At 35.4% G+C, this 12,634-nt stretch overlaps 2 protein-coding genes and 1 long non-coding RNA gene across 4 annotated transcripts in view; 2 read left to right on the forward strand and 1 right to left on the reverse strand.

The window, feature by feature from the left end:
* Positions 1-12,634, reverse strand: part of si:dkey-187j14.6 — a 111,335-nt gene that overhangs the window by 95,594 nt on the left and 3,107 nt on the right.
* LOC141375241 (uncharacterized) lies at positions 891-7,743 on the forward strand. The gene is made up of 2 exons (XM_087260206.1): positions 891-1,251; positions 4,153-7,743. The coding sequence occupies exon 2, from the start codon at positions 4,204-4,206 to the stop codon at positions 7,606-7,608; it is 3,405 nt and encodes a 1,134-aa protein (XP_087116332.1). The 5' UTR covers positions 891-1,251; positions 4,153-4,203; the 3' UTR covers positions 7,609-7,743.
* Positions 8,740-10,647, forward strand: LOC147842914 (uncharacterized). The gene is made up of 4 exons (XR_015495252.1): positions 8,740-8,821; positions 9,503-9,560; positions 9,676-9,740; positions 9,855-10,647. It is a non-coding gene; the product is annotated as an uncharacterized LOC147842914 (long non-coding RNA).

The raw sequence follows: 12,634 nt of genomic DNA on the forward strand, positions 1-12,634 counted from the left end.
AGCGGATGCCCTTCCAGCCGCAACCCATCTCTGGGAAACATCTACACACACATTCACACACACACTCATACACTACGGACAATTTAGCCTACCCAATTCACCTGTACCGCATGTCTTTGGACTGTGGTGGAAACCAGAGCACCCGGAGGAAACCCACGCGAAGGCAGGGAGAACATGCAAACTCCACACAGAGCCGAGGTTCGAACCAGCGACCCAGCAACCTTCTTGCTGTGAGGCAACAGCACTACCTACTGCGCCACCGCCTCGCCCAAGAAGTTTAATAAAAATACATTTTAAATTTACATGATGAAGACTACGCATTATTATTTTACATTTGATTATTTAGTTTCTGTACCCGAATGCTATTAGTCTCTCCACAGAAAATCATAAAGCACTGTTTATTTCACTTTAACATTTGCTTCCCCCAGTACCAGATTACAGCTGGAAGGGCATCCGCTGTGTAAAACGTATGCATAAGTTGGCGGTTATTTCTGCTGTGGCGACCCCTGATGAATTTAGGGACTAAGCTGAAGGAAAATGAATTGTTGATTAATTGAAAAATGAATGAATGAACGAGTATTTGCTTCCTTGTGTTTGTTTTTGACTGTTGTTTATTATATCTATATATTAAAATACATCTCTCTCCTACAAAATCTTACACATAAGCACCTGGTAAAGTAGTACACCACCACACCTGAAACACAAAGATACCTGGTAACACAACTACCGTAAACAGTACCATTAGATATTCTCAGTACTTACCAAAACTATAGTGAACGCATACAATCAGACAATCAAAAAAAATGAATCACAATACGTGTGTGTACAGGTTTAGACATACTTGTGAGGGCTCAATTGTCTTAACTTATACAGTGAGATACTAAAACAACCCTTTAGTGTTTGTGTGTGTGTGCGTGCATGCAAAGGTTAAATAAGTTTAAAAATAAGATGACAAGTAGTTTGACTACACATGTACAGTTATGTTGAAATGGGCTACTTGGGTTTTTAGGCATGAAGTCACTTAAGTTTGTACAGAATTTCAGATTTGTGGAATTTACCACAATGTTCATTACAGCACAGCTAATGTTACTTAAACCACGGGACAACAGTGAGCTGATGACAAGTTCCAATACATTTGGAAATTCCACAGCACTAGAGCCATCTTCCTCTCATCAAGAAAGAAACACTTTTCAGAAGTAAATCAGGACGAGCTACTGTGACAACTTATTCAGCCACTGGGAATCAAATAAAGTAAGTACCTGATATAAATGCTTTAAGATCACCTATTAAATACTGAGGCAGTAATGTTTTAACAGAAGCCAATTCTGCTCACCAAGGCTGCATTTATTGAATCAAAAAAATCTGTGCTGGAAAAGCTTCTTGGAAAATGTAGTGAGCTAAGCTATTAGTTACTCTACTTAAAATGTAGCTTTACTACACTAAAAGCTACCCCCTGGGAAATGTAGCAAGCTACTATAAAAGCAACATGGCATAAGTAGTTTAGCTAAATCTAAGCCTCTTTATTTTTCATTTTTAGCTTCAATCCAAATCAGTTCTGTCTTAGTGATCAATAAAGCAGCCAGTGAAGCATATGCAGCATAATTGTTATGTTATTTACTTTAATTAATATGCGGTTCCAAACAGAAACAAACTTTACCAGACAGCAAAATCTAAATAATCAAGAAAACCAGGTGTTGCACATTTAAAATATTGTATTAATGTCTAGTAAAGCAATAATCTACGTTGTTTCCACCAGGATTTGTTTGTGTTGGCAGGCCTTTTGCACAGATCTACTAAATACCTATGATACTACTTCAATGACAATTGTCGTCAGAGCAGTGTTAAATGTCAAGATCGTTGCTTGCACGTCAAAAAAGAAACCAAGACTTTGAGTATGGTGAGAATGAATAAATGACAGCTTCTAAAATTATCTGAGGCATCCCTTTTGCCCAGTAGGCCTACCTTGTGTTTTATCTGCTTATTTAAGCTATTTTAAAAGGATAAATGTATAAAACTATACATTTATTAGACTACTTCATATTACCAATACATTTGATGATTTTTTTTTTTATATTAATGGACAATGCACAGATATTGATGTTTCACAATGTTTTACACTACAGCATTGAATCTACCAAGCTTAGTTTTGTTTAATGTTTAAAATGTCCTACTTACATTAAATCTAAATATAATATAAAATGACAACATATTGTTCAGACTTAGTTAATGTCAGTTTTAATGTTATTGATTTATGGACTTGACAGATTTCGTTCAGGGAAAAAGCAGAAGGAAAATGAATGGCTTACCACAGCGGAATGAACCGCCACTTGCTTAATAGATGTATTTTTAATTTCAGGTGGTTTGTGTAATGTGTTTTATGTTTGGTAAAGTTATTTCTAATTGCATCTTTAGTAATTTTTCAACTAAATCCACTGTTTAGTCCCGATAGGTGGATTTAGAGGTCTTTGCAATAAAAGCAGACGTGGATTTAGCTGGTTTTGACGCAAAAGAAAATCTAATTTGTTAAAAACCAAAGAATTGCCTAAAGTGACATTTATGAAAAAACAATGTTTTTTTTTATTTACTAGATCATAACCTTTTTGTTATCTATAAACTGAAACTTCTGAACCTAATTATAGGAGCCTGATAGAAAATGCTTGTTTACAAGAAAAGAGTTCTGATGGATTTAGAGGGTTTTGCATCGCTGCAACTCTTCACAGTATAGTATTATTAGTAACTATCATGAACTAATACTAATAAAGTATACTTTAGCTTTCACAACAATAAAAAAAATCAATATAAAATTGTAGAGAACAATGCAGTCATATATACATATGTATTCCAACTGTAAAAGTACCACAACAAATTAATTCAATTATTTCTCTGTAGTATTGTTCAAAAACACTACAGTATTTTAGATACTTTGAATACTGTATTTACAATTAACCACACACACACACACACACACACACACACACACATACAGTTTTTTTTTTCTCATGTAAGTGCACTTGGGCACATTTGCAGAACAAACAGTAAATACATTAAAAAACAATTTAACTCTAACAAGAGTACAGGGTGAGAAATAACATGTACTTCTCGAGGTATGGTCCTGCTTCAGAAACAATTCCTCTACAGTCATCTTCCCATCAAGCAAGCTTATCATGTCAGCCCAATGACTGACTCGACCAGCGAGAGGTGGCAGACAGTAAGTCACCCAAAAGTTTGTTTTCAACCACCATAAAACGCAAAGAATTCACCATTCTCACTATAAAATGGATTTACCTTCATCAGCCAGACACCAACCTCGCAGATCCGTGAATGGCAGTGGCATTACTTAATGATCAACGATCGGTAAAAGTAACTTGTGTGGACGCTACTGTTCTATTTCCAAAAAATCTTAGCTTTGTTACTGAAAAGCTATTTGTTTTAGAAAGTAGCGATGCTACCACCACGCTACTGAAAAATGTAGTTAAGCTAATAGTGCCACTACTTGTAGCGACGCTACAGCCCAACACTGCAACAAATACATTAAAAACTGTTAAAATATTATTACAATATTAAAAAGCCTTATTTGAAACTACATTTCTTATTGATGATAATTACAAACTGACTGTTTAAGGCTTTTATTTGCAGTCTTTTATAGTTTAAATACATTTATAAATGTAAAAAAGAATAAAAATGTAAAGTAGTATATTGATCTTTCTTTTTAAATCAAAAAATGTTGAAAGTAAAATGCATCACAGTTTCCACGATAAGATGAAGCAGGAGGAACATCTTTCTAGCGCTGACAATCGTAAAAATCATTATTAGTCATAATAATGGATCATAATACAACAGCAAATCATCATATTATGATTTTTGAATGATCATGCGACAGCTTTAAATGACAGGAATTTAAAACTGCATTTAATAAGAAAACTGTTTTTATAATGCTAATATTTCACAATCGAAGAGTTTTCACTGTATTTGTGATCAAATAAATAGAGCCTTACTGAGCAGAATTGGCTTCTTTTAAAACATTAACAAATCTTACTGCTTCCAAACATTTTGGATGGCAGCGCACAGTGTTTATTTGTCATTGTGTTTATGCAAGTTATTTTAGTAGTTGTTTAATTTACTTCTTTTTTACGCTTCTTTTTTAACACAAAGAAAGATGCTGCATTGTGAAAAAATATTAAGACAACTTTCAGACTCTTGAAAATGGAGTCATCAGGAAAACTGCTGTCAGCACGACTGCTTTCCCTGCTCAAGAATGGACAATGGGATAAAGATGATGTTGTGAAGTTGTTTAAAGCCCTGGTGGAGCAGTTTAATGGCAGGAATGAAGATTTTCACACATGGATGATGAAAACCCTTCATCAAGTGGAGATTCACAAAGTAAGCGTATCAGATTTGACACTGAATGGTGAGATTGTGGATGATGTTGAGGACAAAATTAACAAAATATCCAAAAGCACTGAGGAGAAAACACTGGATGAGATTCTAAGGGAAATTGAAGAGCAAGCAGTTATAGATGAACAAACTCTGGCAGAAGTGAAAGACATTGTGAGCTCTGTGTCCAAATGTCTATCAGCTTCTTCAGCATCACATCTACAAGGAATAAAGCAACGGCTGTTTCAACTCTGCAAAGCTGTAGAAAAGACGATGAATCTCACACCTCGACTGACTCAGATGGTGAGCTGGTGCATTCTGGTGCTTTCTGAATCCAGTCGGCTGGTTCAGGTTGGAACAGGAGAAGGAAAGTCGTGTATTGTGGCCATGTTTGCAGCATATCAGGTCATGATGGGAAAAACCCCAGACATCATCTCCAGTTCTCCAGTACTTGCTGAAAGGGACTGTGAAGAATGGCTTCGCTTTTATAAAGAACTGAACATCACTGCTGATGTAAACACCAACAAATCAAACGACAAAGAGCTGAAAGAGTGCTATGAATGTCAGGTGGTCTACGGTACATCGGGCAGCTTTGCAGGTGATTTTCTGCGGCAGCGTTTCTACAGGAAAGATGTGAGACCCAAAAGAGAGTTTCAGTGTGTGATAGTGGACGAGGTGGACTCGCTAATGCTGGACAAAGGTTTTGAAGTGGTCTACTTAAACACTGATGTGCCTCTCATGGAATCTTTTAATGGGATACTTTCTGAAATCTGGCTTGGCATCAGTTATCTGAAGTATTTAGATAGTGGAGAAATTTTAGGTTACTTTCAGAATTTCTCTCAGGTTCTGATTGAAATCATGCTTGAAAATAAAGACATTGATCAAATCAGTGTTGTGCAGGCGGCTGTGGATGCAGGAATTATGCCTATAATACCCACAATGCAAATGCAAAATAAAATTCCTCAAGTTTTAAGACAGTTAGATAATGCAAGCATCGTCCAAATGGTTGCTTTTTTAACCATGTTTGTTCAATATTTCCCTGAATATTCCTTCAGACTTTACCAGGAATCATCTAATGGGACTTTAAGGAAACTAAATGAAATAAGTGCCGCGGGAACAATTAAAACTAAAGAAAGATTTATTCTTCTCCTAGGAAATGGACAATATCGTGTTGTGCACTTAAATGAAGACGCACTAGTAATAGCACTGGGGAAAAGGATTAAACTGTCCTTTCAGACTGAGAAAATAAAGGAGCAAAATAAATCCCCAATCCCAAACCGTGAAGACCTCATCACTGGCAAAGCACAAATCTGGATTGAAAATGCTCTGCAGGCCACTAAAATGACTCTGGGTCATGAATATATTCTTCATGAAGACGGAGTTGTTCCTGTGGATTATAAATGCACTGGTGTTGTACAGAACAACATGAGATGGGGTGAAGGACTTCAGCAGTTCCTGGAGATGAAACACCAAACCAAACTCTCCAATATGAGTCTCATAACAAACTTCATGTCCAATGTTGGCTTATTTAAGAAATACGATGACCAGATCTATGGGATAACGGGAACTTTAGGTGATCAAACAGAGCTGGACATGCTGAAAAAACTCTACTATGGCATGAAGACCTGCAACATTCCCTCATTCAGAAGGAGGAAACTTTATGAGCTGGAAGGCCTGGTGATTCCTGAAGAGGACGAGTGGATCAGGACTGTCTGTGATGCTGTTAAACATCAAGTGTTTCCTACAGTGTATCGAGGTCCACGAGCGGCTCTCATCATCTGTGAAACAATCAATCGTGCTGAAATGTTTCACATGACCCTCGCAGAAACCATTTCAAAAGACAAACTGAAACTCTACGTGAATAACAACATGAATAACTCTTCAGTGATAGATCAAACTGTTGAAGGCGGTGACGTGATCATTGCAACTAATCTAGCAGGTCGAGGTACAGACCTAAAGGTCTGTGAAAGTGTAAATGAAGCAGGAGGTCTGTTTGTGCTGCAAACCTTCTTACCTCTGAACATCCGTGTTGAACAGCAAGCGTTTGGACGAACAGCTCGACAAGGAAGTCCAGGATCTGCTCAACTCATCATGTGTGCCAGCCATTTCTCTGAATCAGTCAATCTAGTGATGAGTGTGAACACATCTTTGACCAGTTACCTCAGCCAACTAAACAGTCCAAACTCTATACCAATGCCTGTTAGCCCCACAGAAAGGCAATTTGAGAACATTTTTGTTCGCTACTTGGACAATCTCAGTGCTCAAACCCATGAGGTGATGATTTCGTCTCTTAAAGATTACCTAACCATGAACTCAAACCCAGTTCAGAAAAGCAATCTAGAAGCAGTAAAGGATGCCAGAAATATTCTGGTGAATGTCAGACTCTCAATGTTTCTTGAAAAAGATGTTGCAAAAATCTGTAAAGAGGAAGAGCTTTTCTCCATCTACCTTGATGTTTTGGACCAAATTTATGAAGATGATGTTTTTTCGGACCAGCGTGATGTGATTGTGTCCTCTCTTCATGAGTGTTGGGGTTTGTGGCTCCTGATGAATTCCAGTGAGGAGAAGCGCACAGAGATGCTGAAGGAAAAGCTGAAAGTGGACTTGTCAAGTGCAAAGCAGAAACTTCTGACCAAACAATCTCCATCCTCAATGGTCTACTATTACATCAGGTCTGGAAACAGTCTTCGTGAAAAAGGACACCTTGCAGAGAGCATTGAGATGTACACTAAAGTTCTGGAGGAGGATGGGTCATCTGGGTTGATTATTCCTCTCTATAATCGTGCACTGGCCACAATTATGAAGAAAGATGCTGGTTATATTACTCAAGCACTGACTGATCTGGAAAAGGCTGATGAGGGAATGGATTCATATAGGTTACATGTGGAGAAGGTTTTCAATGCCATTTGTGCATCAAGCAAAGAGCCAGAAGCTGAAGGTAAAACTTTGTTCGCCACGCAGTACCTGGCGAAGTATTTGGTAGTAAACAAGCTCAAAAAGTCCATTCAAGATGCTGTGGTGAAGCTGAAAACAGCTGAAATGAGAGGAAGCAATGTGAGACTGAATAGAAAACGTACCTCTTTTCTTGCAAAAAACTTTATTTTCCATCCTCCGAGTCTCCAGAATGAGCTGCACATGGATTTATTGCAGTTTGAAGAATTGGGTATTGACACAGTTTTCACTCTGGACACCGTATCTTCATTCAGTGAATTTTTGTCAAAAATCTTCAAGTGATCTTTTAAAGTGTGACTCAGATACCAAAACAAATATAATGTGCTTGTGAGGACAAAATTTTGATCTGTTCACTACGCTCATCATGGTTCAATACGCATACAGATACTGCATATAAAATAAAAAATGTATTCTGCATTTCCTTCATTCCTTTAATTACTCTGAACTGGCTCTGTGTATGCTAGAATGCATGTGCTAAAACACAGCCCTCTGCAAGCAAATGTCCTATTGACCTTATTCTAAAATGCAGAAGTGCGCCTGTTTTCGCGATTGTCTTAGAACTTCCGATTCAGTCACCTAAGGGAGAGATGACTAGGAATAATAAACGTCAGAAAACGGTCAAACTACTTGCTCTACAAACAAATGTTTGCATGACTATACAGACCAAGTAGAATAATATAAAAAGAAAATATCAAATTGCAACATCAAGCAGCGTAATGAGCAGTTTTTAATGTCTAAAAATGAATGGAAGTGAATGAGACGGGAAGTCTCGAGCCAAAAAGATTCAAATGGCAGCGCTTGCTCGTCGGTGGAGAATAAGGTCAATAAGTGTGCACTAAAGTAGGAGAAGCTTTCTTGTGAAAATAAAAGTGTGAGTGTACATGGTCTAGAAGCCCAGAACCAAAACTCACGTGACACACTGGAGATCTGAGAAGCACCTCATCTAAACAGCTGAATGAATGTTACGAAACGCAAATTAAGCCTTGCTTCTCAACAGTAAGACCCAGCTATGACTAGTACCAGACGAAATCTGCAGACGTTTTTTGCTATTTTGGCAAAGAATTTAGGTAAAAATCGGATTTCTGATTGCGGATTGCGGATTTCTGCGGAATTATTTGCACTCAAAAAAATGAATTATGGCCTTAGTTGGACCAAAGAATGTAACTATGTTAAAATTAAACAATTTGCTTATGTTTGTGTATTAAAAATAAAAGTGTTGTGTTGGAAAAAATTAGAAAAAGTAAGTTTTCACATTTAAACAGCTCGCTTAATTAACATGAATGAAAGGGAGTTGTGTTGCTTCTGCAGTACTGCATTTTGGTCAATAGGTGGAGTAATATCTGCACATGCGCAGTTTCAAAACAACACAGGAAGTAAGAAGATTCAAACCACAACGGTCACTCTCAGCTCAGCGCCATATTATGGGAATCAAAAGATGAAGATTACAGTACAAATTGAGAACGTGCACAAAGCTTTCCCCAATGTGGACACACAGGTGAGATTTTTTTTTTTTACTTTTTAAGTATTTATACTAAGGCTGTGACAACATTTGAGTCATAAATGTACTCTCTTGTAATACTATGTTGTGTTAGTGTATAGTATTGCTATGAAATTGTCATGTTCCCTGTGTCTTTTGCACATTATAGACCGATAAAGGTATAGTTTGTTTTGCATTCCTATGAAATTTTATACTTGGTATATGTTAACTCCCCCAAAATAAAGTTGCAAATGTTGGTATAAGGAATAGTCATGTTAGAATAGTCTAAGCTTTTCACTCATCATAGCACTTGTGCTGCTGATAATGTGACAATAAAAGTGATTTGAGTTTTTATTTGATTTGATAATCTTTATTTTAAATGAGTGTCAAGCATTTTGTCGAGTTTGAATGCTAGTTTTGATAACTTACATAATAACAATTAAAATGTGGTGTTGGCACATTGTTATTTATAATCTAATTGTATTATTCAAGCCTGTTAACTTAAAAAAAAAAGAATCAGCAAAAAAGCATATGTGACACTTATAGGATGACATCTAGCATGATAACATATTTAATGTAAGCTTATTTGTTTGGTCATCTAACACGTTTTAATTTTTAAGTTTAGTAGTTTGCTATTTATATTATTATATTTTATTATTTTAAATCTTTGCTCACTCACATCTATTTTCTCCCTCACAGGTTTACAGCTCAACCTCTAAAGTCCCATATCTGGCTGAGGAGACTGTGGATCATCCAGGTACTATGCCTTTAGATGCCTATACACACATTAAAATGATGTACAGTAAAAATTACTAGTAATTTTAACTACAAATTATTTAGTAAATTACTAATTGTCATTTCATGTCATTTAGAACATCACCAGTGGAAAAAAAAGGTGTGAATGCATCCTCAAAGCCCCTAAGTGAGGGAGTACATGGTAAGCTATTTTATTTAATTTTTTTAAACATTTTGTATTTTCCTCTTAAACCAATTCCTCCTTTCACCTTTGATCTGTTGGTAAACGTTTTATTTTTTTACCTGACTTTTTTAGGATGCTGGGCATGATGAAGCGCAAACCTTGATGTGCAACACCACCTTATGAATCTACAGTAGTTAAATTAACATTTAGCAGACTCTTTTGTCTAAAGTGACTTACAATTGAGGACACATTCAGCAATTCAACAAGAAGAGGCAATACACCCAAGATGTGCTAATTATACAAAAAATTTTAAGAATTAAGAATGCTTCTACATGTGGTTTGTCAAGCCCACACACCTGTGTGAAGCAGACTTCATGCACAAATTTTTTGTTTTTTAGATATAGGGAGTGGTTGTAAGAAAGTGTCTGGTGCAAATGTGCATAAATGGTGCAAGTGTCAGAGATGAATGTGTGTAGCTATTGCATGTTCTGTGATGGTTGGTCTAATTTATGGTGTAGTGCTGATTGTGTTACTTTGCTTTAAAATGTAATCTTTCTTTGAACAACTGAAGTGTTATCTGCTTTTTCAGTGTAAAGAAGGTACAGTATAGTTTATAAAAGAAGACTTAATTTTTCTAAGTATATTTTTGATAAATCATTTGAAGGCAGAATATTATTTTTGAATGTTTTTTTATTTTGAATAGTGTATTTCATCATGTTTTTGTAACCATATTTTTAAAATCATTTATTGTTTTCAATTTGCTTCATACTTGTATTACTATTATTTTAATAGTATTAATATTTTAACTTATTGTAATAAGTGAAGATACAGATAAAGACAGTATTTGGATTTTGATAATCATTTTATTGCTGGAAAATGTGTAAAACTGTAAAAATGCTATTGAATAAACTCAATGAAACGGAAACTGTTTTTTTTATTTGGTTAAACATAACAATATCAATTTTAGAATAATTGAACTTAAATAACTACATTGATTAAAGCTAAATTTTAAATGTTACGTTGATTAAACTAAACAACATTACATTACCTTTATGTAACTAACTTAAGTTCACTAAAATTAATATTCTTTCTTAAAGGTAACTTAACTCGGTTACGTGGAACCAGTGGACAAAAAAAAGTTAATTAACGCCAACATATCATTTTTTTGAGTGTGGGAGTATCATAATTGATATGATATGATGATATAAAAACTAATATCTTTTTAACTTTTTATTTAATGTTTAAAATGCAAATCCAAAATGGATTTACTTTATTTGGAAAACAAAGCAAGTCTCTCATATAATATTTCTACTAAAATACAGAAAATATTACTGTACAAGATGCGTTGTACATAAATCAGATGAACATTTTCATATTAGTCAATATAATATAGATAAATATAGATAAATATAAATATAGATTTGCACAAGTGAATAAAACTGAATTAATGATGGGCTAAAAATCTGCAGAATTCTGTGCGCGCAGATTCCTTGTGGGCCTAGCTATGACCAAGAATTATGTCCATCTTTCTGACTTGACTACTATTTAATTAGTTATGCCTTGGGATGTAAACATTTGGGAAATTATGTTCTGTTAAATATTAAATTATTATTAATCATCGTGCTGAATCGGTGTTGCTTCTTAGGGTTGGGTATCGCTAAAAAGTTATTAATTCGGATTCCAATTTCGATTCTGCCCCTCAAATTCAATTCTTATTGATTCCCCATTTGATTCCAATGTAAAAAAAAAAATTAAAAAATAAGAAAAAAATTAAAATAAAGTAATTTAGGCCCTGTTCACACAGGTATTCAGGTTCTTTTTCATCAATCTGATCACAAATAGACTATAGCTGCATCCCAAATCGCATACTTATGCACTATTCTACGCCATTTTGTAGTATAAATAGTGTAAGTAGTGTGTTCACACTGAAAACTCTTAAAATAATAAGTGCACTTTAATTACCCGGATGATGCACTCATTCAGCCGCTAAAATGTAGTGTGTAATGATGGACACTTCACGCACTCAACGACCGCAGGTTTGCTCATGTAGCGGAAGAGGCGGAGCTATCAGACGCACATGTTGAATAACTTTATTTATTTTGGATGGTGAAAGCAAAATTCTCCTACGAAAGTGATTATATCGCCTCCCGATGGTGAATGCGGCAATACTCGCGATAGGTATTATTTGATAATTGGGTCGTTTATTTCACTGATTTGGCAACCGTCAAACGTCATCAGGGAAACGGTTTGAATTTTCGCTTAGTAAAAAAACATTTGTGTGCTATTTGGGACAACACTACATACATGTACTATCCTGTTGAGTGTGTAAGTGCATAAGTACATAGTGCATGAGTGCATAGTGTATAGTGTGCCATTTGGGACGCAGCTAAAGTAAATGACAAAAAAAATCGTATTAAAAGTTCCAGTTCAATTCAACACACTTCATGAATAGACTACTTTATACACTAATAAAATGATAATTGATTTCCTTTAATTTTTCCTTTAAATTTTTCGAGACTAAATTTGTGTCAGTGAAATACAATAAAATTATTAAGAGCACATTAAAGACTATACACATGAAATAAAACCAATTGACCAATTGATGGGTGCTACATGAGCTTCAGTTTAAAAGCAATGAAACTTTGCAGAAGGATTTTGTAAAGGAAAAACGTTAGACATCAGGACTGTCTTTCAACACCAATACCAAACCCAAGATTATCAATAACGGTGTGTAAATCTGTCTCTCTAATACCTGTATGATTCAGCAGAGCGTTTATAAATAAAGAGAAATAGAGAATGCAGTGTTTATGAATGAGTGAAAACCTCAGTAGATATTCTCACATATATTGCATATACTATTATCATGATAACATTTATATATTGTGCTGCCCTACCATTACCTAGCCTAAATA

Source organism: Danio rerio, chromosome 7 (assembly GCF_052040795.2).
Source record: "Danio rerio strain M-AB ecotype USA chromosome 7, GRCz13ab, whole genome shotgun sequence".
In the NCBI taxonomy this organism is placed as follows: domain Eukaryota; kingdom Metazoa; phylum Chordata; class Actinopteri; order Cypriniformes; family Danionidae; genus Danio; species Danio rerio.